At 33.8% G+C, this 27,303-nt stretch overlaps 3 protein-coding genes across 20 annotated transcripts; all 3 read left to right on the top strand.

The window, feature by feature from the left end:
• Positions 1 to 447: 447 nt before the first annotated feature.
• On the top strand, positions 448 to 6,205 carry LOC115696986 (tetrahydrocannabinolic acid synthase-like). Its single transcript, XM_061118857.1, has 3 exons — positions 448 to 1,898; positions 4,131 to 4,134; positions 5,795 to 6,205. The coding sequence occupies exons 1-3, from the start codon at positions 568 to 570 to the stop codon at positions 6,101 to 6,103; spliced, it is 1,644 nt and encodes a 547-aa protein (XP_060974840.1). The 5' UTR covers positions 448 to 567; the 3' UTR covers positions 6,104 to 6,205.
• Positions 6,206 to 13,824: 7,619 nt separating this feature from the next.
• Positions 13,825 to 14,232, top strand: LOC115696514 (uncharacterized). The gene has a single exon (XM_030623414.2). The coding sequence runs from the start codon at positions 13,825 to 13,827 to the stop codon at positions 14,230 to 14,232; it is 408 nt and encodes a 135-aa protein (XP_030479274.2).
• A 2,232-nt stretch (positions 14,233 to 16,464) lies between these two features.
• LOC115696930 (uncharacterized) lies at positions 16,465 to 21,186 on the top strand. Of its 18 annotated transcripts, XR_009688775.1 has the most exons (9): positions 16,699 to 16,875; positions 17,333 to 17,391; positions 17,517 to 17,638; positions 18,520 to 18,575; positions 19,173 to 19,283; positions 20,253 to 20,426; positions 20,511 to 20,615; positions 20,686 to 20,858; positions 20,956 to 21,186. XR_009688775.1 is itself a non-coding variant. In XM_061118855.1 (6 exons), exons 3-6 carry the CDS (start codon positions 17,600 to 17,602, stop codon positions 21,043 to 21,045), a joined length of 333 nt encoding a protein of 110 aa, XP_060974838.1. In that variant the 5' UTR covers positions 16,475 to 16,691; positions 17,333 to 17,391; positions 17,517 to 17,599; the 3' UTR covers positions 21,046 to 21,186. The 18 variants fall into 18 exon arrangements, 5 of the variants coding, with proteins under 5 accessions (XP_060974838.1, XP_060974836.1, XP_060974837.1 ...); XR_009688781.1 differs by lacking the exons at positions 16,699 to 16,875; positions 17,333 to 17,391; positions 17,517 to 17,638 and adding exons at positions 16,465 to 16,691; positions 16,876 to 17,068; XR_009688776.1 differs by lacking the exon at positions 18,520 to 18,575.
• Positions 21,187 to 27,303: the final 6,117 nt, after the last annotated feature.

The following is a 27,303-nucleotide window of genomic DNA, read 5'->3' as shown; positions in this document are numbered from 1 at the left end:
AAAAAAATAAATTGCCAAGAGATCCTTATATAGTAATTAATTGTAAAAATTAATTAATAATTATAATTAATTTAATTTTAAAATATAATTAATCTTAATTAGAGTTTTATTAGGAAATAAATTATTAGGTTACTTTTAGGTTACAAGTTATTTATTATTTATTTTTATTTAATTTTCAAATTAATGACAACCATTTAATAGTAATCTAATGGCTTAAAAAAATGTAACCATGATGGTTACAATAAAAATGTAACCATTGAAACCTCTTTCATATATATATTTATATAAGAATTAAACTAATGATGTCAATGTTAATTAGTTGTTTAGGTTGAATTTTTAATTGACTTGTTAATATTTAATTGGGTGGACACCAATTGGGCGGGTTTGGGGACAGAAAATTTAACTCCATTTCACCGTGTGGGATTCAGACCAATGTAAAAGTGAGATCTTTAATAAAGTACTGTAATGCCCCATCGAGTCAATGCTCAAGCCACCAATCCTTATTTAAAGTACAAATATTATGTATATATTAGCATACTCATCATTTAAAAAAAGATATTAAGAAAAATGATGCTAAGAAACTCTTCAATCTTTCTATACTTGATTGTTTTTGTTATCACATTTTCTTCGACCACTAATGCAAGAATTCATGATTATCAATATCCAAAGACAAGTTTTCTCCAATGCCTCTCACATCATTCTTCTTCAAACTCCTCCAATAATGATCTCACCAAGGTAGTTTACACTACCACAAACTCTTCCTACTTCTCTGTTTTAAATTTCACCATAATAAACCCAAGATTTTCTTCTCCTTCTACACCAAAACCGCTTTTCATCATCACACCACTCTATGAATCTCAAGTCCAAGCCGCTGTGATCTGCGCCCGAAAACATGGCGTGCAAATCAGAGTAAGAAGCGGCGGCCACGACTACGAGGGTCTGTCCTATGTCTCTGAAATCCCATTTATCGTAATCGATATGATAAACTTCCGGTCAATCACTGTAGACGTTGAGAGAAGAACAGGTTGGGTTCAAACCGGAGCTACCCTAGGCGAGCTTTATTATGAAATCAACAAAAAAAGTAAAACCCTAGCCTTTCCAGGCGGAGCATGCCCTACAATAGGTGTTGGCGGCCACATAACTGGCGGAGGTTATGGCGCAATCTTTCGAAAATATGGCCTTGCAGCTGATAATGTTATTGATGCTCAGTTAGTAGACGTTGAGGGTAGAGTTCTCGATAGAGAAACTATGGGGGAAGAGCTTTTTTGGGCCATACGTGGTGGAGGTGGAGCAAGCTTTGGAGTAATTCTCGCTTGGAAAGTTCTGTTAGTTCGCGTCCCCGAAACGGTGACCGTTTTCTCCATTAATAGGAACCTTGAACATAACCTTACCAAACTTGTTCATAGGTGGCAATACATAGCACACAAACTACCTAAAAAACTACTCTTAGCGGTTAGGTTTCAAACTGTGAATTCTACTAAAAAAGGGATTGAAATGAAAAAGCTTCAAGCCACATTCATTTCGGTGTTCCTTGGAAGAGTTGATGGTCTTCTTTACTTGATGGAAAAACGATTCCCTGAGTTAGGTCTGGTGAGAGAAGATTGCACCCAAATGAGCTGGATTCAGTCAGCTCTCTTCGTTGCTGGACTACCAAGTGAGCAGTCTCCAGAGATTTTGCTTGATCGAACACCTCAATCAAGATTGTCTTTCAAAGCAAAATCTGATTATGTGAAGGAGCCAATTCCGGAAAAGGGTTTGGAAGGAATATGGGAAAGGTTATACGAAGAAGAGGTTGGAAGTGGTATTGTGATAATGAGTCCTTATGGTGGGAAAATGAGTGAGATTCCAGAATCTGAGCTTCCATTTGGGCATAGAGGTGGGAACATGTATAAAATTCTGTTATATTATTTATAATAATATAATATATAGATTAAATATGTGTAATAAACTAATAATATGTAACATATGACAATGTATATTAGTTGTCATCTTTTTGTAACATTTGGGAGTTACTTGTTACTATGAGTAACCTCCACCATCATCACCAACATTAAGAGTGTAAGAAGATGTTACACATCTTAATTTGAAATTCTTAATGCTATAGGAGTTATGGTGTGTGTAGGAGTTACATTTGAGTCCATAACATCTATGGGGTTATGAGTTTGAATTTCAAATGGTGATGATATCCTAAACACTATATAAAGAGGTCTAAGATGCTCATTTTGGAGAAGAAGTTTTCTATCAAGAAAGCACTTTGCTAGAAAACCCTAAAAGGCTTGATAATTCCCAAAGCTATTTCCTAGAGAGTTCCCTTAGTGCTTAGAGATAGGGGGAAATAAGCTTTTGGACAAAGGTGTAATACCTTGTTCAAGTCATGGTGATCCCCACTAATCTACACTCAAGGTTGTGAGTGAGTGTTTATATATATATTATTCTCTTGTTATATATACATATATTATATTACATGCATGTGTTGTAATCTTCTCTTCTACCTTTCATATATAGATATATATAATTTATAGTGTATATATATGTATTGTAACATATATTTCATCAAATCTCTTTTATTGTCCTTGTATTATTTTTACAATTGAGTTGTATATATCTTGGTTTATCTTCCATTGTAATAATATCTCTAACAATCAAAAGCTTATCCCTTTTCAATGGAAGAGGTGATAAATCAAGTGTGAGAACACAAGGATAAGAGATTATATGTGAAAACCATTCATGGGTGAGCATGGTGGTGTATATTATGTGATTTACTATATTTTTTATATGATAGTAATATATATGATATATATATGAGTTATATATATGCGATCATGTGTTTATATCATATTATATATATGATATTTAAATTTTATATCATGTTATTGTATGTATATATGTGAGATATATAATATATATCATGTATATTAATATGTATATATATGTTATATATGTGTGAGGTATGTAACATATATAGTTGTGTAATTAATGTATATATTATGTGTGTATGATATATATATGTATATTATAGTATATATGTTATATATATATATGAGATATGTAACTTATATATTATGAATTTAATATTGATATTATGTGTAAGTTACATATGAGATGTGATTAGTAACATACATATTATATTAATGTATGAGTTATATAGTATGATAATAATGTTGATAGTAATAATATAATATTATTTATTGCTATTGATGTGGAAATTATTATCATCTATTTTGTGAATAAAGAATATTTTAAATTCTTTTTCAATTTGGTAGTGAACATCTCACTTTATGAGATAATAAAAGATGGCTTTTGAGAAGTTACATCTTTTATTGGGTTATAAGAGATAAGCATCTCATATTTGAGATAAGAAAAAGTGGACTATGAGAGTTACACTTTTATTGGACTTGCATTGTCATAAGCAAGAACAAATGGATTAAAAGTGAACCCAAACTTGTGAAATGAGCCCTAAATTGGAAGAGCAATTTTGGACTCAAAAGTAAATGAATCAATGTGGATTCAAAAATAGTAAAAAGATAACAAAATTGAAGAAGCAATTTTGAATCTTAAATGATCAAAGTTGTGAACAAAATTGATGAGAATTTTGTTAACTTTGGTATAATTTTGGGCTAATCTCAATAAGGAGATAACCTTAAAATTATGAGTAAAAATAATCACATTATTTTATGAGTAGTAATGTGAGTTTGATATTTTAGTTTTGTTGAGAAAACTAAAAATGTCAAATGGTATTTTTAAAGTGGCCTTAAAGAGTCATTTGAAGAGGAAAATACACAAAAGTGATATTTTATATACACTTTATGGTAAAAATGTGGGGGTGAGCCACAAATTTAATCAAAATGTGTTGAGACATTATTGATTAATTTATTGATTTTGGATTCAAATTCTAAATCAAATTTGGCTATGTGTATATGTAAAATTTTGACATATTTTGGTGTCAAAGTTAAGTGAAAATAATTTCAAGAAGGAAATTAATTAAAAGAGTTATAGAGACAAAGTGGTCTTCTATATTTTAAAATCAAGATATTGTCTTAATAATGAAATGTGAAAGTGTGGGGGTGTATACTCTAATATGAGAAAGTTTAGACATACTTGGTGTCTAAAAATAAAATATGAGAATTTAGACATGTTTGGTGTCTAAATTGGTGTATTTTTGATATGTTTGGTATCAAAATTATTGAGAATTTGAGTTGTGTGAAAATTAATCTTTTATGATTGAATTTTCAAAGCTTAAGTACTTAAGGAGAAAAGTGGTCACAAAGTGAACACTATATTTTTGGCATGCATGATTCACATGGAATCAATAGTGAGAGGTTATAACAAATCGCTTAATCTCCGTACAAGATTAAAGCATGAATTTTCGAGGGATGGGACCTAAACTCCCTTAGCGTTTTGCTCATTGATGGTAACCTATCTTAACACTAGTAAAAATTTAGTCTTAAGTTCAATAGGTAATAACAAGTCAATAGAGTGAATGTGGTACTCAATTGTCCCATCTATGGATGAGTACATGTTGTAAAATTGAGGGTTAAAACCAAAAGGTTTTTTAATGGAGCTTAAGCTTAAGAAAACTCACTTAAGCTTAAGAAGTGTCTAACGAGTGGTGAGACACTAAAAATCCACCTATATGGACTAGAGGTGGTGCCGCCTTTTATGAGAATTGGGAGTTATTCTCTAGAGAGTCCATGAATTGGAATTTTGCACATGGCCATTAACGGTGCAAGAGCGAGTCATGCGGTCTCAAGTGAGCATTAGCGAGGGTGTGTGTGTTATCACCGGTTTGTATTAAAGGAATAATGGTTCAATGCTACGGCAACCAAAATTTCATCAAACTTTGTGGTAATTACACTAAAATAAAATTCAAGTCGAAAGACATTTTATCTAATGCACCTAAGCAAGACTTCTTAAAAGTGTGTATTTAGTCAATCAAAGTGGGGGAATGTTATATTTTGATATAATATTTTTGATTGATTAAATAAATGTTACAAAAGTTACAAGTTTGTTACTAAAGAGATAATATTTAATCTAGTGGGGGATTGTTATATTATTTATAATAATATAATATATAGATTAAATATGTGTAATAAACTAATAATATGTAACATATGACAATGTATATTAGTTGTCATCTTTTTGTAACATTTGGGAGTTACTTGTTACTATGAGTAACCTCCACCATCATCACCAACATTAAGAGTGTAAGAAGATGTTACACATCTTAATTTGAAATTCTTAATGCTATAGGAGTTATGGTGTGTGTAGGAGTTACATTTGAGTCCATAACATCTATGAGGTTATGAGTTTGAATTTCAAATGGTGATGATATCCTAAACACTATATAAAGAGGTCTAAGATGCTCATTTTGGAGAAGAAGTTTTCTATCAAGAAAGCACTTTGCTAGAAAACCCTAAAAGGCTTGATAATTCCCAAAGCTATTTCCTAGAGAGTTCCCTTAGTGCTTAGAGATAGGGGGAAATAAGCTTTTGGACAAAGGTGTAATACCTTGTTCAAGTCATGGTGATCCCCACTAATCTACACTCAAGGTTGTGAGTGAGTGTTTATATATATATTATTCTCTTGTTATATATACATATATTATATTACATGCATGTGTTGTAATCTTCTCTTCTACCTTTCATATATATATATATATAATTTATAGTGTATATATATGTATTGTAACATATATTTCATCAAATCTCTTTTATTGTCCTTGTATTATTTTTACAATTGAGTTGTATATATCTTGGTTTATCTTCCATTGTAATAATATCTCTAACAAATTCAGTATTTGATTTATTGGGAAGAAGAAGAGAATAGTGGAATAGTAGTGGAAAAGCACATAAGTTGGATTAGAAGACTTTACAATTACATGACTCCGTTTGTGTCCAAAAATCCTAGATCAGCTTATATCAATTATAGAGACCTTGATATTGGAAGGAATAGCAACAAGGGTACCGCAACTTATGCTCAAGCCAGCATTTGGGGGGTCAAATATTTCGGCCAAAACAACTTTAATAGATTGGTACATGTTAAGACTATGGTTGATCCAACAAATTTCTTTAGAAATGAACAAAGTATTCCTCCACTGCCGTAAAACGCTGGCTTTCCTAGTTATCTGTTTCTATAAATAAAGTCCATATATACATATGTATAAATAAATACTATCTACGGACGTGGACATTTTTATTATTTACTATATGTATATTACCAATAATTTATGTTATCTATTTGAAAGTGTGTATCTTTGGCAGTATAAAAATGGGTTCTGTTATACTCATGCATGTCTTCAATTAATGTACACCACACAATAAATTATTTCTTGTCTCATTAACGTCATCAATTACACAAGAAAATATTTTCTATTTTCTCAGTAAGTGATTATTTTGATTAAATATTTTAAGATTCTAGTTTTACTCGACATTTTGATTTGATTGTGGCTAGCAGGTTACCGAAGGGGTTGTTTTTTATTTGTATTTGCGGTATAGTTCCTTAAAAAAAAGGTTCTCCAAAAGTCATTTGTAAAGTTGTTTGTCTCCGAGAAGCTTGTTCTCAGACAACTTTCTTACCCTAATCGTCCCTAAAATGTATTAGGGACGACAAGTCGCCACTAACATATCACTTCTACTACTTTGTCCCTAATGTTCCTTTTTAGGGTCGACAAAACAAATCGCCCCTAAAAGTGATTATTAGGGGCAATTTTTTGTCGCCGCTAAAAGTATTAAAATCGCCCATATTTTATGCAAATTAGAAGCAAATAAAAAAAAAAGCATCCCTAAAAATGTAATGTGACCCCTATTTGCATGCAAGTATGCTGCATTTAGTATCATTAATCAACCCTATATTATTTAACATAAACAATTAAATGTAATATATCAAATGAATTTTAATTTGTAAACAATTTTGAATTTCAATTACAAAGAAAAAGTTGTATATCAAATGAATTAGTGTAATTTATTTTTAAATTTTCTAGTTTTTGGATACCATATGTATAAAGCAATGTACATAGTATGGTAATCTAACAAAAAGCAATAATAATAACTGACATCGAAATCCAACTTCTGGTCTAGTAGCATAGACAATTCAGGGGGCAGAAGTAACTTCCTATCAGCACCTACATCGAAATTAATAAATATAAGCACACTCATCGGGTGAGATACTCAAGTAAAAGAAATTTAAAACAGAAATAAGTGTTTATTTAGACAATAGATTGAAGACACCCACAAGCTAAAGTTTCAGTTTAAGATGATAAAATTATGGAACTTATTGTCACAATTTCAGGTGAAACAAAAATATCTAGACACAAAGATGATGTACTATTAAAAAATTTATACAAGAAGTACTATTTTTCTATAGTACTAGTGTAAAGACTCGGTTTTGAGCGAGTCAAATGTATATATATATAAAAAATAATAATTAAATAATATATATATGTATATACAAAAAAAAAAATTATAATATACAATCAGACCCCCCTTCGTCCCCCCTCTCTCTATCTATCGCTCTTTTTCTCTCTCTTCAAACTCAAACACAAAAGAAAACCCACAAAGCTCCATCACCACCACACTCCGGCGACCCACCTCTGGCCACCGCCCGACCTCACGCGCCGGACAAATCGGAAGCCCAAGTGCCGGCGACCTCACCCCCCAAGCGGCGCCGCTTCTCTCGCCGCCGTTAACTTGGGATCACAAGTCAAAGTTTGGGAGTTCAAACTTTGAACGGATTTTTCGGTCACCTCCGGCGTCCGCTTTTACCCCACTAATCGTCGAGAAAAACAACCTACACTAAACTATTTTGCCCGGTTCGCTACTTTTTTCAGTGACATTTTTGTAGCTCCGCTCATTTCTAGCGACTTTCTGGTGACATCGTGTACCGTTTTTACAAACGGTTGGCATGGGTGTGATCTACTCGTCGAATTGGTCGTTTTGATATACACTACTACTATTTTCGGCGACGTTTCCGGTACACCAATTTTTACCACCGATTGTTAATGTGCACCGCTTAGGTGAGGTTTCAGAAACCTAAATTTTAAATATAGTCATATTATATGTCGTTGGACTCGGTTTTGAATGTAGAATGCGGTGATGATAATTATTTAACCATTTGATGGTATAAGTGAGAGTAATATGTAAGATTGGACTAAACAATTGGAGCTCGGGACTTGAGAGCTTAAGATTGTCTTTTGGATAAAGCTTAACGACTTGGGAGAGGTAGGGACTCAACTTGATTATTGGACTTGACTTTTCTATGTGTTGTATAACATTGGACATATTCCAATTTTTATGATTTATAAATTGTTTGAAAAATTGAAAACTTAATCGACATATTTTTTTGGACTGCTCAAGGGCACTGAGGGCCAAATATATTTTTGTGTGCAAATATTTATGTAGGTTATGATTTTTGGGTTTATTCAAAATACAGCTGTTATGCTGCCGAATTTTTTTTAGAAAATAAAAAGAAATATGTTTTTTGTTATGATTATTATTTGCATGCTTTGGTTATACTGATGACAGCCATGTTGATCATGTTCGGTGCATATTGTTGTTTCACGACCTAGTCTCTATATCATCATAGGTAGATCAGGTGGGCACTCACCTGTAGGTGAAAGACCTAGAATCTGTAAAGGGAGTGAATTAAATTTGAGCCCCGGTATTATGGTGGATATCAGATGCGACTACCCGCTTTTGGATATCGTTTTCTATTATTGGTATTGAGAGCTAGGGGTCTAGTGGACGGTGTGATATGCATTTGACGTTTGATTTGTGATTATTTGTGGTCTCTCTACTTTGTTTATACATTTTGATACTGGTGATGAGATATTTTATTTGTACAAAGCTAGCCATGCAGGAATTTTATTAAACCAAGAGTCCTTTGATATTAGTTGTTTTCCTAGTGGGCTTTATAAGCTCACCCCCTATTTTCTCCCATTCTAGGAACTCAGTTTGATGGTAGTGGATGAGGATGGTACCGTTTGGAAAGGAAATCGTTATTAGTTTAGTCTTATTTTACTCTTTAACCATCTAATGAAACTGATTTTGTATTTAAGCTGAAATAGATGGCCTGGATGACTTAAATTAGCTATGTACTAGTTAGAAATGAGGAATGATGGACGCTAAGTATTATTTTGGTATTTTATTGACATATTTAATCTATCTGTTTGGTGATTACATAACTTTGGGGATATTATTGTTCTTTTATACTGATGAGTGGTCTTGATTTTGTTACTAATATTTTCTTATTCATATAGGAGTTAATCCATATCTTTTAAATTAGTATTTTGTAATATAAATAAAATGATCATTTATAAGCTTTATCTTCATACAAGGGTCAAAGTGTGACCTTTCACCACCCAAGTTATGGATATTACATATCTGTCACAGCCTAGGGCTCGGGTCGTGACAGCAAAATGGTATTAGAGCACCGGGTTTAATTATCTCGAAGTGTGTCACCAAATAGTTTAGATTTATTTTAAATAATAATAGTAATAAGTATCTTGGTATTTATATGTATAAGACATATTTATATTATTAGCATCCAATCCTCGCTAACTGATTACCTTTTGGTTCTCAAACCTAAGAAAATACCTCCAAAAGGAAGGAAGACAAAGAGAACGGTTGGAGAAGATGCCCCTCAAGATAATGTCCAACCTCCACAAGCTGAATTCCTTATGAACGCCCTTCTTGAAGCCTTAAGAGTAGTTCCCGCTCAACAGATGGATCTTGCCGCTTGACAGAGTCATCATTTTCAAATCTTTCATCGGATCCAAGTGCCTGGGTTTGAGGGTGGACAAGATCCCATGGTAGCTGAAAGGTGGTTGAGGCAGATAAATAAAAGTTTCAACAAAATAGGAACACCTGAAGAATATCAAGTTACTTTTGCTGCGTCCAAGTTAGAGGGTGGTGCAGCAGATTGGTAGGAGACCTTGTCCAAGATAATGGATATTGATGGGATGACTTGGCGGGATTTTGAGGAAGTTTTCAGGGAGCAATATTTTAGTCCATCTCACAAGAGGGCTCTGATTGGAGTATTTGATGGTCTAAGACAAGGGGATATGACTGTGAATGAATTTTACATGAAGTTTGTAGAGCTATCCCCTTATGCATATCCTGGTGTTGTTGACAAACCCTTGGTGATTGAACAGTTCATGCGTCGTTTGAGGCCTGCGATACGTGGTCCAATAGCCCCTTTCACCTTTAACAACTTGACTGAGTGTGTGACAGTAGCCTTGCGAACTGAGGCTCATGTAGAAGGGAATGAGAAGAAGAACACAAGAAGAGGAAGAGGAAATGACCGAAAGATGACAAAGAAGAATCAAGGAAAGTGGTCCCAAGGACAACAATTTAGTGGGGGTAGCACTAGTAGTGGTTCATCTGGAAAGACTCGTAGTGGACTTACGGGTGTTTCAGTTGTGGTCAACAAGGTCATAAGAAGAAAGATTGCCCACAACGACAACAAAGATTTCAAGCATCTCATGGAGGACCCATAGGGAGCTATGGAGAGTCTACTCCTTTTCATGGACAACCCAAGACAAACCATTCCCAGTCTTCATCCTATGGTTTCACACCCCAATTAGGCCAACAGTCTCAGTATTAACATCAGTTTAGGCCACAAGGTTCAGGGTTCAATATGGGGTACTCACAAGGTTTCCAAACTCTTGCTCCTAGTGAGAGTCAAAGAGGGTAGAATCAAGGTGGAGGGTCTGGTGCAAGTACAAGCTATCCTAGTCAGGGAAGGGGAAAGGCAAAAGCAAAGTCATCCGCTCAAGCCTACGCTCTTGGGGTTGATGATGTACAGGGCGGTGCTGACCAGGGAGTTGTTGATGGTATGGTTCTTATCTCACACTCTTGGGCTCATGTGTTATTTGATACTGGTGCATCACATTCCTTTATATCTTTGATGTTCGCTAGTATGTCGGGTTTGATTTGGGAAACTTTTAGTTCTTCATTGCATTTGAGTGTATCTATGGGGGGACACGGTGAGGTATCCACCATATGTAGGTCAGTTTGTATTGTGTTCGAGGGACACGAGTTATCTGGAAATTTATTAGTGTTTCCTATGGGGCAATTTGATGTAATTCTTGGTATGGATTGGTTGTCTAAATACCAAGCTATTGTGGATTGTTCACGTAAAAGAGTGACTCTTTTAACCTCTAGTGGTGATTTCATTATTTATTGAGCTAACATGAGTGCAGTGAGACAAAATCCTATCTTAAGGGAAAGTTTAGGTGGAAAGTGAAACTTAGAGTGTTATGGGAATTTGTTTGCGATCGATGATGAGTCTAGGAATTCAGACCAGTTCCCTTGGATATCAGTGGTTAGTGGTTTTCCGGATGTGTTTCCAGAGGATTTACCAGGGTTACCACCTGATAGGGAGATTGAGTTTTGCATTGATTTGATTCCTGGAGCTCAACAAGTTTCTATTGTGCCTTATCGCATGGCACCTGCAGAGTTGGATAAATTGAAAAAACAATTAGGGGAGTTAATGGATAAGGGTTACATCAGACATAGTACTTCTCCATGGGGAGCTGCAGTCTTGTTTGCCAAGAAAGCTGATGGGACTTTGCGACTTTGTGTCGACTATAGAAAGCTGAATCAGATGACAATTAAAAACAAATATCCTCTACCAAGGATTGATGAACTATTTGATCAACTTGGTGGTTCAAAGTTCTTTTCAAAGATTAATTTGAGGTCAGGCTACCATCAATTGAGGATTAGGGAAGAAGATATCTATAAGACTAGTTTCAGGACACGGTATGGACACTTTGAGTTTTTGGTAATGCCATTTGGGTTAACAAATGCACCTACTGCATTTATGGATCTTATGAATAGAGTCTTTAGACCTTTCTTGGATAAGTTTGTGGTGGTACTCATTGATGATATCTTGGTGTATTCTAAAACACGTGAGGATCATGCTGAACACTTGACAACAGTATTACAGACATTGAGAGATCATCAATTATACGCTAAGAAAGAGAAGTGTGAATTTTGGATGACTGAAGTCAAATTCTTGGGCCATGTAATTTCTCAAGATGGTATCACCGTTCATCCTGTAAAGATAGACTTTATTCTACAGTGGGAAAGACCAAAGAATGTCACCGAAGTTTGAAGTTTTCTTGGGTTGGCAGGCTACTACCGTCCCTTTGTAGAGAATTTCTCTTGAATTGCTATGCCTTTGACAAAGTTAACAAGAAAAGAAGTAAAGTTTATATGGGATGATAGTTTTGAAGAAGCTTTTAGAGAATTGAAGGAAAGATTAACTTCGGCGCCTGTTCTCGCTGTTCCTAATAGCGAGGAACCATATGTGGTATTCACTGATGCTTCAGGTACTGGATTAGGAGGTGTACTCATGCAAAATGGCAAGGTAGTTGCCTATTCTTCTCAGCAATTGAAACCACATGAGAAGAATTACCCTACGCATGACCTAGAACTTGCTGTGGTAATCTTTGTCATAAAAATTTGGAGATGTTATTTATATGGCGTAAAGTTTGAGTTATACTCAGATCATAAGAGCTTGAAGTATCTTTTTACTGAGAGGAACTTGAACTTGAGGCAAAGAACATGGGTTGAGTATATGGAGGACTATGATTTCACTTTGTAGTATCATCCTGGGAAAGCTAATGTAGTAGCTGATGCACTAAGTAGAAAGGTTGATGGTACTTTGGCATGTTTGGCTCTTGAGGACTGGAAAAGGACAATCATAATGGGTGATTATAACTTGCAATACTATGAAGGGGAAGAAGTAGCTTGTATCTCTAACATAGTGGCTACACCAGTACTACTTCAACAAGTTAAGCAACGTCAGTGGCAAGATGAAAAGCTAAGACTTATTTGGAACCGAATCCAGGATAGTGAGCAACTAGATGGGTGGACAGTTAATAGTGAAGGGTATCTATACCATATGGGAAGGCTAGTTGTTGGAGATATCTCTGATCTTAGGGAGACCATTTTGATTGAGGCCCATAGATCCAAATTTGTTGTACATCCTTGAAGTACGAAGATGTACCGAGATTTAAATAGACAATATTGGTAGGAAGGTATGAAAAGAGATGTGGCCAGCTTTGTAGCTAAGTGTATAGTATGTCAGCAAGTAAAGGTTGAGCATCAGAGACCCTCAGGTTTAGTTCAACCTTTGCCTATACCAGAATTGAAGTGGGACAAGATTACAATGGACTTTGTTACTAGATTGTCATTGACACCTTTGAAGAATGACGCTGTTTGGGTGATTGTTGATAGTTTGACTAAGTCTGCTTATTTTATTCCAATCAGAAAGGATTATAAGCTTACCAGACTAGCTCGACTTTACATAGACAATATAGTCCGACTAAATGGAGTGCCTTCAAGCATTGTTTTTGATAGAGATCCTCATTTTACATCAAGATTTTGAAAGGCCTTGCAACAAGCCTTAGGGACTGAACTTCACTTGAGTACTGCCCATCATCGACAGACAGATGGACAGTCTGAGAGGACCATACAGACTTTGGAAGACATGCTTTACTCTTGTGTTTTGGATTTTGGAGGTAGTTGGGGAGAACATTTGTCACTAGTGGAATTCACCTACAATAATAGCTACCAAGCCAGTATAGGCATGGCTCCTTATGAGGCCTTATATGGAAGACCATGCAGATCGCCATTGTGTTGGGCAGAACCAGATGAGCATGTCACTATTGGACCCCAGAATATCACTAGTACCACTGAAAAGATTAAGGGAGTCCAAGAAAGACTTAAGGTTGTTCGGAGTCGTTAGAAAAGCTATGCCGATCTCCATCGACGAGAAGTTGAGTTTGATGTTGGTGATTATGTCTTTTTGAAAGTTACTCCTATGTGTGGCGTAACGAGATTTGGAGTGAAGGGTAAGCTAGCCCCGACGTATATTGGACCTTTTGAGGTTATCGAGAGGATTGGGGACGACGCTTATCGATTAAACTTACCAGGACAGTTGGGACATGTTGATAATGTGTTCCATGTGTCTATATTGAGGAAGTATACTCCAGATCCGTCACATGTTATTGAGTATGAGGCTATCCCTCTTCAAGAAGATGTGACTTATGAAGAACAACCTGTCAAAATCTTGGCGAGAGAGCTAAAAGTGTTAAGGAACAGACAGGTTCCAGTAGTCAAGGTCTTATGGAAGAACCATAGAGAAGACGAAGCTACTTGGGAGTTAGAGTCTAAGATGTATATAAAGTATCCTCACTTGTTTAATTTTCAACTTGAGGTTGTACTTTAAAATTTCGGGACGAAATTTCTTTAAGGTGGGGAGAATGTAAAGACTCAGTTTTGACCGAGTCAAATGTATATATATAAAATAATAATTAAATAATATATATATACAAAAAGAAAATTATAATATACAATTAGACCCCCCTTCGTCCCCCCTCTCTCTATCTATCTCTCTTTTTCTCTCTCTTCAAACTCAAACACAAAAGAAAACCCACAAAGCTCCATCACAACCACACTCCGGCGTCCCACCTCCGGCCACCGCCCGACCCCACATGCCGAAAAAATCAGAAGCCCAAGTGCCGGCGACCTCACCCCCAAGCGGCGCCGCTTCTCTCGCCACCGTTAGCTTGGGATCGCAAGTCAAAGTTTGGGAGTTCAAACTTTGAACAGATTTTTCTGTCACTAAACTCAGCTCGTCGAGAAGAGAAACCTACACTAAACCATTTTGCTCGGTTCGCTACTTTTTCTAGTGACATTTTTGTAGCTTCGCCCCTTTCCAGCGACTTTTTGGTGACATCGTGTACCGTTTTGACAAACGGCTGACATGGGTGTGATCTACTCGTCGAGGTGGTCGTTTTGATATACACTACTCCTATTTTTGGTGATGTTTTCGGTACACCAATTTTTACCGCCACCGATTGTTAATGTGCACCGCTTAGGTGAGGTTTCGGAATCCCAAATTTTAAATATAGTCATATTATATGTCGTTGGACTCGATTTTGAATGTAGAATGTGATGATGATAATTATTTAACCATTTGATGGTATAAGTGAGAGTAATATGTAAGATTGGACTAAAAAATTGGAGCTCGGGACTTGAGAGCTTAAGATTGTCTTTTGGATAAAGTTTAACCACTTAGGAGAGGTAGGGACTCAACTTGATTATTGGACTTGATTTTTATATGTGTTGTATAACATTGGACATATTCCAATTTTTATGATTTACAAATTGTTTGAAAAATTGAAAACTTAATCGACATATTTTTCTAGACTGCTCTGGGGCACTGAGAGCCAAATATATTTTTGTGTACAAATATTTATGTAAGTTATGATTTTTGGGTTTCTTCAAAATACAGCTGTTATGCTGCCGAATTTTTTTTAGAAAATAAAAAGAAATATGTTCTTTGTTATGATTATTATTTGCCTGCTTTGGTTATACTGATGAGAGCCATGTTGATCATGTTCGGTGCATATTGTTATTTCACGACCTAGTCTCTATGTCATCATAGGTAGATCAGGTGTGCACTCACTTGTAGGTGAAAGACCTATAATCTGTACAGGAAGTTAATTAAATCTGAGCCCCGGTATTATGGTGAATATCAGATGCGACTACCCGCTTTTGGATATCGTTTTCTATGATTAATATTGAGAGCTAGGGGTCTAGTGGACTGTGTGATATGCATTTGACGTTTGATTTGTGATTATTTGTGGTCTCTCTACTTTGTTTATACATTTTGATACTGGTGATAAGATATTTTATCTGTACAAAGCTAGCCATGCAAGAATTTTATTAAACCAAGGGTCCTTTGATATTAGTTGTTTTCCTAGTGGGCTTTATAAGCTCACCCCCTATTTTCTCCCATTCTAGGAACTCAGTTTGATGCTAGTGGATGAGGATGGTACCGTTTGGAAAGGAAGTCGTTATTAGTTTAGTCTTATTTTACTCTTTAACCATCTAATGAAACTGATTTTGTATTTAAGCTGAAATGGATGGTCTGGATGACTTAAATTTGTTATGTACTAGTTAGAAATGAGGAATGATGGATGCTAGGTATTATTTTGGTATTTTATTGACTTATATAATCTATCTATTTGGTGATTACATAACTGTGGGGATATTATTGTTCTTTTATACTGATGAGTGGTCTTGATTTTGTTACTAATATTTTCTTATTAATATAGGAGTCACTACTACAAAAGTCACTATTCACGTCGGTCAACGCGACTGTTCATCGCGTTGACCGACGTGAATAGTACCATATTGAATATATTCGTCATTTCTAAAATGTCACAAAAAATCCATAAATTGCGTCGGTTCTTACTCCGTCACTAATTACCCAACCGACGGTAAAAGTCAAAAAATTAAAAAAAATCGTTCATTATTAGCGTCGTTTTAAAAGCCTCACTTATGCTTTATGTGGCCTTTTAAAACCGACGGTAAAGATATTGTGAGTGTGACAAAACGACGCTAATCCTCCTATTTTTCACTTACCCCCAAACAGATGACACTTATTTCATTTCATTCGATCAGCTCTCTTTTTCCCTCTCTTTTTCTCTGAACAGCGATCTCTTTCCCTCTCTTTCTCTCTTGCTTCCTCCTCAACCTAACCCTTACATCTCTCTCACCTAACCAAAGAATCCCTAACCTCCTTAAGGTTAGAACCCTTCTACTGTGTTTGTGTTTACCCCAAACCTTCGTTGGTTGGTTGAAGAAACAGAGAACGTTTCTGCAGCTACACTACATAAGGTTAGAACCCTTCTACTGTGTTTGTGTTTGGATACAATTTAGTATATATATAACACACGCTAATTATTTATTTCTTCTTACTCAATCAATGTCACACCCAAACCCTAATTTCTCTCTCTGCTCCATTTGACTTCACCCACCGAACAACCCACTTTTCCACCCCTTCATCACTAATCCCTATCAGGTAATGTATCTTTATTTTTCATCTCTTTATATGTTTTGATTAGAAATTTTGGTAATGTATTGTTCAAGAAAGAAAGTATACTCTTGTACGAATTATTACCGGTTCATTATATCTCCGGCGAGTCTCTCTCGAGTGTAAATTTTCACTTCTTCATTAGACCTACAGTCTCTCCAATTCTTCTTCTTCAATTCAAGTAAGATTATTCAATTTACAATGTAACCCTATTTACTTCGCTCTAGTTTCTACTTTGCAATTCGTTGTACAAAAGTTTTTTGTTTACAATGTGTTTGATTATTTGTCTAAGAGAAACTAGTCACTAAATGGCCTTTGATTAATATAGTTGAATATAATACTATACAATATGATTTAATACGGGTACCAAACGAAACCATACATTATTATCTTACTTTCATCATCATCATCATCATTTCATTCTATGATTCTTCTTGTTTTGCAGGTTCATAACAAGTTTTTGACACTCTTTGCAATTATTTTAGAGTTTGGTGCTTTGATCTGGTAATAAATTAAATTACCCTCTTTCTTTTCCCTTGTTTCTTTCTTTTATGTGTATTTTGGTTAGTATATATAGATAGTAACTAACAACTTGTGTATTAATTTGGTCTTGTAATCAAATGACACAGGTACAGTTTGAGCTACATCCCTTTTGCTAGGTCCATGGTATCCAAGGTTATGGTATCTTGTTTTGACACTGATTTCTAGGCTGATGATAAGAACACATAACACTACCAATCCACAATGGGAGGTCAGTTTACCTTTCTTGTTTGATACCAAATTCTGTGTATTTTGATGAGAGATTAACAAAGTTGACATAATAACACTTATATGCAACGTATGTGCCACAATCAAGAAAGCACAGAATATGGTTGGAGTGGTGTCATTTTGTGAGACATTTGTTGTTTGTTTGTACTTTGTAAGTATTATATCCAAAGTAGATACAGAAACAGAAAAGTGTATTTTATCTGTCTTTGACTCATTTCTTTAATAAACCATAAACTGATAGTCTGATTCTTATTGACATGATAACTTATCTTGCAAAATGTGAGTGATTATATTACTTGTCTCATATCTAAATTTTACATTAACAACTATAATACTATGTATAAATCTGTTAGACAGGGTAATATTTGTTCGAATGTGAAAAGTCAAAAGATGGAAGAGAATAAATCCTACCATATAAGTGGTATTTATAGGCAGAGAGTATTGTGAACTTTTCGTTTAAAATCAATGTAACAAGTAAGAATTTCTATGTTTTTTTTTCATTTCCTTATTTGCTTTTCACATTGTTAAATTTCAAAGGGAGTTAAATTCTTAGATTTTGATTTGTTGGTAATTCAAGATACTTGGGTTACTTACTGATTTAATTATGAATTTGAATTGGGGTGTTGCTACATTGATAAATAGAGAGGCTTATTTTCAGTAACTTACTTACTGATATAGTTTTAGATTCTTGTTAGTCAAGTCTCTGCTGCCAATATATATATATATATATATATATCAGTTCAATTGAGCAGGCTTAATTTAATAAGTTGAAATATTGTTTTTAGTCAGCCTTGTTATCAAGAACAGCACTATGATCAACTTAATTAAAATCATCTCGTTAATATAGCTGGCCCAAAATTACAGATTTATCAAGAGACCAAGCCATTATCCTATTGTGATCGATCGAAATTAGCCTACAGGTATATATTTAATAAGATATATATCTAGATGTGATAAAGAAAAAGTGATTTAGGAAAATGTCTTAATTGCCACTAATTGAACCAAAACTACAATTCATTGTTCAAAAGAAAAAAAAAAGAAAAACACCAAACTGCAATGCTATAAGGAATTCTTTTAATTGAGCTCCAAGAGCTTGGCTGCCGTTAATCATTTTTCCGATAGTTGCATTCTATGATGGACATTTGTTTTTGCATATAATTTAGTTAATGACAATATTAAGCCAAATTATGATTTTAATGCCTATTCAGATGTTCTTTGTTTTGCATGTATGTTAAGATTCTGTGTTGTCCTTCTAAAGCCTTTCTTTTTCCTCATCCTTTTTAGGAGTGAGTTTTAATTCTGTGTTTGTGTTCAATGATTAAGGCATGGAACCATACATGCCATGACAGGATTAGAATGTAGTTTTGCCTAGAAAATGTTTTAAGATTGAGAAGATTAGACTTTAGTGTTCACACATAAGTTTTGATAGAGGATTTTGATGCAGGATGCTTTAACCTTCTTTTAGGAACTTTATTGTGATGTTTTCATCTGATAAAGTTTTATGTTTGTGTGTGAAGGCTGCAGCTTTGGCCCATAAAAATTCAGAAGCTACACGAGCATTAGCAATCCAAGACGATAATCTGGAGAAGGAGCTTGGTGAGATGCAAAAGGCTATGCTGGCTATGCAGGTGAGACTAAGCTATCTCCTATGGCAATAAACTTAACTACTAGGCCTTTTTAACAATTGGGTTTTAAGATATAATATCTTTGGAAACACACACCAGTGGGTTGTGTGATTCTGACTTCAGTTTTGGTCTACATATATACTTTAGTGTTCTAATTATTATTACTAAAAAAAAAAGAAAATTGGGTCAAACCGCATATACTGAAAAGAAAGAAAAAAAAAAATAGGCCCATGTGAGATATCCCACTAAGGTCCCAACATACACTTAAAAAGAAGGGTCTCTCATTGATTTTATGAGAAAGGGCTAGGGTAGTCCCCCTTTTCATAAATATTTAAATTCATTTATATATCATCAAATTAATATATATGCAATGGCTATGGCTCTCCTAATAACACTACTCCCTTATGATAGATCAAGTGCATTGTATCATTTTCTGTGACACCCTATCCTTTTTTTTTTCTATCATTTTCCCATGTTCCCATCTACTCTTTTTTTTTTTTCTCGTGAATAAGATTGCAAAATGTAGACTCTCTATAGTAATCATTCCTATTATATACACATTGAGGATTACTCCACAATATCAATTTGAAAAATAAAAATATCATATATGAAAATAAAAAATATGATATCTATTTATACATTATGAGTTGATAATGGATAAAAATTAAAATATATTAACATATATATATATATAAATAACCTCTTGAATAAGATTAAAAAATGTAGACTCCTTTCATAGAATCATTCCTATTCATGTATATGAATGATTTACTTCACATCATCAATTTAATAAACAAAAATATCATATGTGAGATTGAGAAATATGATATCTATTTATAGTTAGTTAAAAATTAATAATCTGTTAAAAACTTATGTGTGAACACTAGTTAAAAATTATAGTTAATAACTAAATTAATATCTAAGTTAAAAATTATATATACAACTGTTTATTAATAATCTGTTTTAATTTAGTTATTTGCAAGAACACACACTTAATCTTGGTGGGTTGAGGAATACATATGCATTTAATAATCCTGCTTCAGTATCAACTGAAGCTGGTAAACTCAAACAACGTTCAGAGAATCTATGTCAGCGAATGATGGGTATGCAACCTGAACAATGGTTGATATGTCCGTGGAATTCAGGGTAAGTATGTTTTTATATTAATAAATGTAACAAACTAATGGATCGATTAGTGAGTTGACTAAATTAACATGTTTTGTTCCGTAGTGATCACTGGTTGACAATTATGATTCATGCCAATACTCAAAGTGTTGCATATCTTGACTCGACGAATGACTTTATCCGAACTGATATTATGAAATGTATCCAAAAGTAAGTTATAATTTTTTAAATTTAGATTATGTTACAAATCAATTCATTAATTAATTTCTTTTTTGTTTAGTGCTGTGGACATGTACAGGATCGAAAAAAAATATACGAAACAAGGGTCCAGTAAAAATCAACCAATACACGTGTCGACAGCAGCCGGATGGAGTACAATGTGGTTATTATGTTATGAAGATTATTCAGAGTTTCATGACGGTTGTTAATCCTGCAAGTTTTTTGAAAAATCATGTAAACATGAATAACTACTCTTCTCTATTTAGTTTGTATTTTAATTATATATACTTTTAATATGTTGATTAATATTTTTTGATCTTTTATTTTACAGTTCAAGTTAGACGCTCCCTATAGTAACGAGGAGATCAATGCCGTACGGGATGAGTTTGCCGAATTTGTGAAGCCATTGATTATAGATTAAGTACTTAAGGTTACTACACTTTTGATATAATACATGAGTAACAAGTTTTATGATTATTGTTATCTTTCGCATATATTATTAGTTTATATTTAGTTTACGATATACATGGAATTTAAGTTTTAGAATCGATTTTATTAACAATTTTGGTATTGTGTGATTAGTTAATAGAATTGATTACTAATTTAATATAAGTTTTAAAAATGTTATTTTAATTTTTTTTGTATTATGTATTTACTATTATATAGAGTTATTCTAAAATTTGATAATGCAGGTGGGGAAAATTGCATGAAAAGTTTGCAATTTTTCCTTACTTATATTTGTGCTTCATTTTATAAGTGACGCAATAAGTAAAAAAAAAAAAGTTTTTTCGTAATAGATATGACATTTTTAAACCGACGGAATAAGTTTTTTGTGATAGTTTTAAAATGTCATGACACATTTAGCGTCACTTTTTAACCGACGCTTAAAATAAAATAGAAAAGTAATTTTTTAGCGTCGGTTTTCAAATGACGAAAATTGTATTTTGCGTCTTTTTAAAAACGACGCAAATAAAACACTATTTACGTCTACGGATTACACGTCGGTTCTGTAGACCGACGCAAAATCTTTATATGTCACTTATAAAACGACGAAAATACCCCTTTTTGTAGTAGTGAGTTAATCCATATCTTTTAAATTAGTATTTTGTAATATAAATAAAAGGATCATTTATAAGCTTTATCTTTCTACAAGGGTCAAAGTGTGACCTTTCACCACCTAACTTATGGATATTACATATCTGCCACAGCGTAGGGCTCGGGTCGTGACATTCTCTCTGAGTCCCTCCCCTTCGTCAAGTACGGTGGCGCCGCCATGAAATCGTAGTCGCTCCAGGCCTTGGTCGTCAACGACCTCGTCCTACTCTCCTGCGTGGAACTTCGTCCCGTCCTTTGGTGGTGAAGAAGACCTAGACCGAGGAGGCGGGCTCCGGCTACGATTAGAAGGAGTCGAAGGACTGTCACCTCGTCCTACTCTCGTACGTGGGTCTTCCCGTGTTTTGATTACCACGGATCTCTTGGCTCGTTGTATTGCTGATCTCCTGTGATGAGTTATTTTATTTTAGTAGAGAAATTTGGAATTTTATTTTTTCTTCTTTTTTAGCAGAGAAGAAGAAGAAGAAGAAGCAGAAGAAGAAGAAGAAGAAGAAGGAGAAGAAGGAGAATAAGATGAAGAAGAAGAAGGAGGAGGAGGGGGCTGGGGGTAGGCAATAAGAGAGAGAACGAGAAAAGAAGAAAGCAAGAGGGAATTAGAGTTTGTTTTTAATTTTATTTTTTAAAATTTTTTTTAATTTTTTTAAAAAAAGAAAAAAAATTATTTTTTATTTTTTATTTTTAAAATAATTAAATTTTATTTTAATTTTAAATATTTATTATGTGGACTAATTAAATTGTGCCACGTGTACACTGTGTACACGTAGACATTCCAACTTGGCACTTAACATCAAAAAATGGATGGAAAGGGTTAATTGCTAATAGAACATGGGTTTAGGAGGTTTTACCACCAAAATTTTAGAATTGGGGGTTAATTGCAAACACCTAGCCACTTAAGGAGGTTATGCTGCAAATTACCCTAATAATAATAATAATCAGTATATAATAAAATTTATCTGGTTACATCTGCCTCATCATCCTCCGTATCCTCGCTCTCACTGTGTTGATTTTGTGATTTTCATTGTGGCATCGACGACATAGGCGGCATAGGCCATGAATACGGTGGCATCTGTTGAGGAAAAGATGAAGATCCAGGCATGTCTTTGTGTTCGGGATAGACATAAGGCGGCATAGGCTGCTGTGACTGAGGTTGTTGCGGTTGAGGGCCATACATGTAAGGATAGTGATATGGCGGTGGAGGGTGCTGTGATTGGGGGCAATACATGTAGGGAAGATAGGGTGTAGGAGTAGGTTTGTGATGGTGGTGGTCGTGGCATCTGCCACTGACATGAAAAAGTTGAGTTCATGTTGGAGTGGCTTCCCGAAGTTCGAAAAGATGAACCAGAACCATCTCCTGACATTTGAGGTTCAGACCTCCTAGTTGAGTGCTTCTGAATCAAGTCATCTATCTCGCTGTTTGGTGGCGGATGCTCCTTTTGACTTATATGCTGGACACATTTAACTATTACTTGCTACAATCTTTGTATTTCCTCTGAAAATTCTTGAGTAGGCATTGCCTCTGTTTGGAAGTACTGAGTGTGACTAGTTGTGGATTGACCCTTCACTTTGCATCCCACTCCTTGGTTGTAACCGCTCCTCTCGCCAAGCACTTGTTGAAGTATTTGTATCTGATCAACTGAGGAATAAGCATGAAAACTAGAGTCATCATTTTGCTATTCAGATTGTGCTTCATATGCTTCTTTCAACCGTTCCTATATTGAAAGAACAAGACAGATTTCACAAATGTCATCTATTAAGTATAAACAACAAAATCATTAAAAAAAGAGAGTTTGGCATTGAAAAGAGAGATGAGTAGGAGAATCAAGACATATTTAATTAACTCATCAAAAGAAATAGATTGGCACCACCAACTGAGACTTATAAAACATAAGTGCAACCTATTGAATAAGGGTTATCCTTCATTTCTATTGTCATTTCTATTATTTGTAATCCAATTGTTTCTCCCTTATTTGTACAGAAGAGCTCTAAAATCTCATAGGCAGCCCATATATTTTGTTTCAACATTATATATGCTTTACCCTTTTTCTTTGTAAAAGAAAGAGATTACTTTTTTGGGCTAGTTGAGAAACTAGTAAATAGAAATGACTCATTTCATAACACTTGTTCTCTTTTCTGTCTTTTCCTAACTTCAAAGCTCATCGCTGCCCTTTATTTGAAAAGAATTTAAAATCAACAAATGCTACAAAAATGAAGGCACTGATACTTTCTTTGATAGTGCTCAACTTTCATTTCACTGATGATTAACTGGCATACTAATTCAAGTATACAAATATAACTAAATTTGTTGGAAAATTTTGCTTTTCAATCATAACTACAAATTAGAAGGGTTTATCTCAACTCTCAAGGCAAAGGACTACAAAATGTGTTCTCTAAGCCAAATGACCTGAGTGAAACAATAACTTCTCCCTTCTCTACTCTAGATTTAGACCAAGACTAGAACCACGACCGTTCTTCGTGGGAGCTATTAAATAGGCCAAGTTAATATCCAAAATAAATACATTAACATACACATTTTAATTTTTTTAATTTAATTATATTAAAAAAATAATTAAATTACCTGATGACTCATAAAAAGTTGGGATAGTAGTAGAATTCGGCGGGTCCTTAGCGCCACCATCTCTACCATGATTGCTAGCAATATCTGCCAATATTTATACTAAGAATGCAATTTTGTCATTAAGTATGCAATATATTTTGTCATTAACAGTATACATACAATGCAACCCAAACTAGTATTAGTATTAACAATCTTGCAATTTAATTAATTAACAACATATGCTTCAAACTACTTTCGAGAACTATCTACAAATTATCAAAATATAATGAACTGATGTCTAAATCAAGAGGACGAGAAGTAGTTTATAGAACTCATGAAAGAGAGATTACTACATACCAAATTAGAAACTTTTTTTTTTTTTTCAGCCTAATTAATTATTAAAATGAATGGCCTATTAAATTTCAAAAACTAAATTTTATTCTGATTTGTCATAGAAGTAATTAAATATATATCTACCTTTTTTCTTCAGTTGATACGCTCTTGCTTATTAAGCTTGGACAACCGATTCTTTCCCCTCCAGCTAATATAGCTGTAGCAGCTCCCAAACCAAAAAAAAAAAAGCTTGAAACTAGTTTTTTCTGTTCAAATATTTATATATAGATTGGTCATGTATATGTATATAAATATATATATATATATATATATCAGAAACTTACTCAAAAACTTGTGTTTAAGTTAGAAAAATACTACATTACATTACAATATGCATTCCACATATCGATTTTTTTTTTTAAAAAAAATACAATTTTGTACATAAACATAAACCAACAAAGATTTAGATTTCAAATTAATACACTCATAAATTTTTAGTTTCTTGTATTTGCATGAAAATACATGAGATTTTTATTGCTAAGAAAAGTACCACATAACTTAACATAAAAAAAGAATTGCAAACAACCATGTTGTATGGTAGGAAAGTTTGAGACATAAAACTAGATAGTAGAGACCCCACATTGCTCAATGCTCTCACAAAGAAAAACATAATAATAAGAACCACTTTGTTCCATCCATACTGCTAAATTCTTTCATATACATAATGTCTCCATAGGTATTCAATGTGAACTACAATAATCCTATCAACCAAACAAAAGTACAATCGGTGAGAAAAAGCGATATATGCTTCATCCTTGCAATAAATAGTCTACTACTTTCAAGTTTCAAAATATAAAACTCAAGAAGTTTCAAGTGTCATCAGACCCAATTTTGTATTGTTATTGAATAATTTGGTAGCAGAAAGCAGACTTAGGGGAAATGATCTATTTTTTTCACCATTTTTTTAATATAAGCTAGATTCCGCATCTCTTTCAATAATATAAACTATATAATCTAATCATATATTTACTTTTTTTCATTAATATTTTGATTATGGGAGAGTGGCCACCATAAATTTAGACTATTATATACTATAGCTCACCTATCAATTATATATAATCTTAAATTTAGAACTAATTCATCACCTAGAGAAATATATATAGAACTGTTTATAACCATGCTGAAAAAGGAAAATAAAAAAAATACAATAAGGGGAAATAAGGAAATGAAAATACTAATAGTATAAGGACAACTTCTAGTACATGAGGCTGAGATGAAGAGGTGAAATTTGTTAGATTGCATACTCTCAAACAAAGCACCTTACATTTTCTATGTAAGTCCCCTGTTTCGTTATGTTTCACAAATCTTTTATCAAATAATCTGATTGCAGAAAGTGTGAACTAATTTTAGGCAGCATATATCAATTATATCCATGATTACTTCATAATCTATATGACAGAGATCCAAACTGAGCTAAACATCATGGCATAAAATAAATTTATCAAATACCAATTATAAATTTCCATAAAAATAATACCAATTACAAATGGTTTTAAAATCAATGACAGAAGCGACCAAGTTAATCTCAATCTGGCCTAATTACCAATTCACCATTACGAACTACTATTAATAAGCTTTTAATCACAAAATGAAATCATACTGATTTACTGACACAAACTTCCTTAGCTTTCTCAACGACTAGCACAGCGATCCTCCTCAAATCACTATCAACGAAGGGCAAGACCTCTCTCGCGCCTAATTTTTCCATGACGAATCCATAAGCAAATAAAAATCGAACTCAAAATCCTTGAGACATATAGTGTTATTTGAAACAGGATTCATGTGTTGTATTGATACGAAATTTATAGACAATACGCAAGTACACGTAATCAAGTAGTAAACTCACGCAGGTGAGGTCGAACCACAGGGAATTGAACTGAAATACCACTAAATTAGACTTATAATTCTATTTGGTAGATAAATAATTTTGATAGAATTTGAAATAAAGAAAAACAAAAAAATTAAAGAAAGCAATAAGGGTGTTTAATCAAGGATAAGAAATTAGTGAAAGGAATCCTGTTGATTTAATTACCCAATTGTTAATGCTAATTACTATTCTCTTTCATAATGTGAATGACATATTATAAAAATTAACCTAACTATTTTCAGATCTTTTAGGTCCTAAATCACATGTTATCTAATCATCTCTGAGATAGACTAACATATAATCAGCATTAAGCAATAATCTAAATGTCACAAAGGCTATGCAAATACTTTCGTTTAACATCAAAACCTAGTTTATTCAATTTTAACATTCCCAATTCTCACTTTTCAGATTTTGAATTGGGATCATAGAACATGTAGAAGGTGATCAATCTTAAACATGTAATTAAACATAAATATGGATAAATTCACAATCAAGAAAGGAGAAATAGCAATTATCATTAACCAAAAGTATTTCAATCAACATTCATCATCTCCCTAAATAGGAGTTTAGTTCATAAAATCCATAATAACATCCATAATCAAAACTAAAACAGAAATTAACATAGAAATTAAGAGTTTAAGAAAGAACTAGTTGGTGATTGCATTCTAGATCGCCACCATTGCTTCCTCTGGTCAAAAAGTCAGGGTTGCTACCTTTGAAAAAGTCAAAAACTGGCCAAAAATCCCGTATTT

This window comes from Cannabis sativa, chromosome 7, assembly GCF_029168945.1.
Source record: "Cannabis sativa cultivar Pink pepper isolate KNU-18-1 chromosome 7, ASM2916894v1, whole genome shotgun sequence".
NCBI classification, from domain to species: domain Eukaryota; kingdom Viridiplantae; phylum Streptophyta; class Magnoliopsida; order Rosales; family Cannabaceae; genus Cannabis; species Cannabis sativa.
Note: the sequence above shows the minus strand (reverse complement) of the source record. Positions and strands in the feature narration are given on the sequence as shown.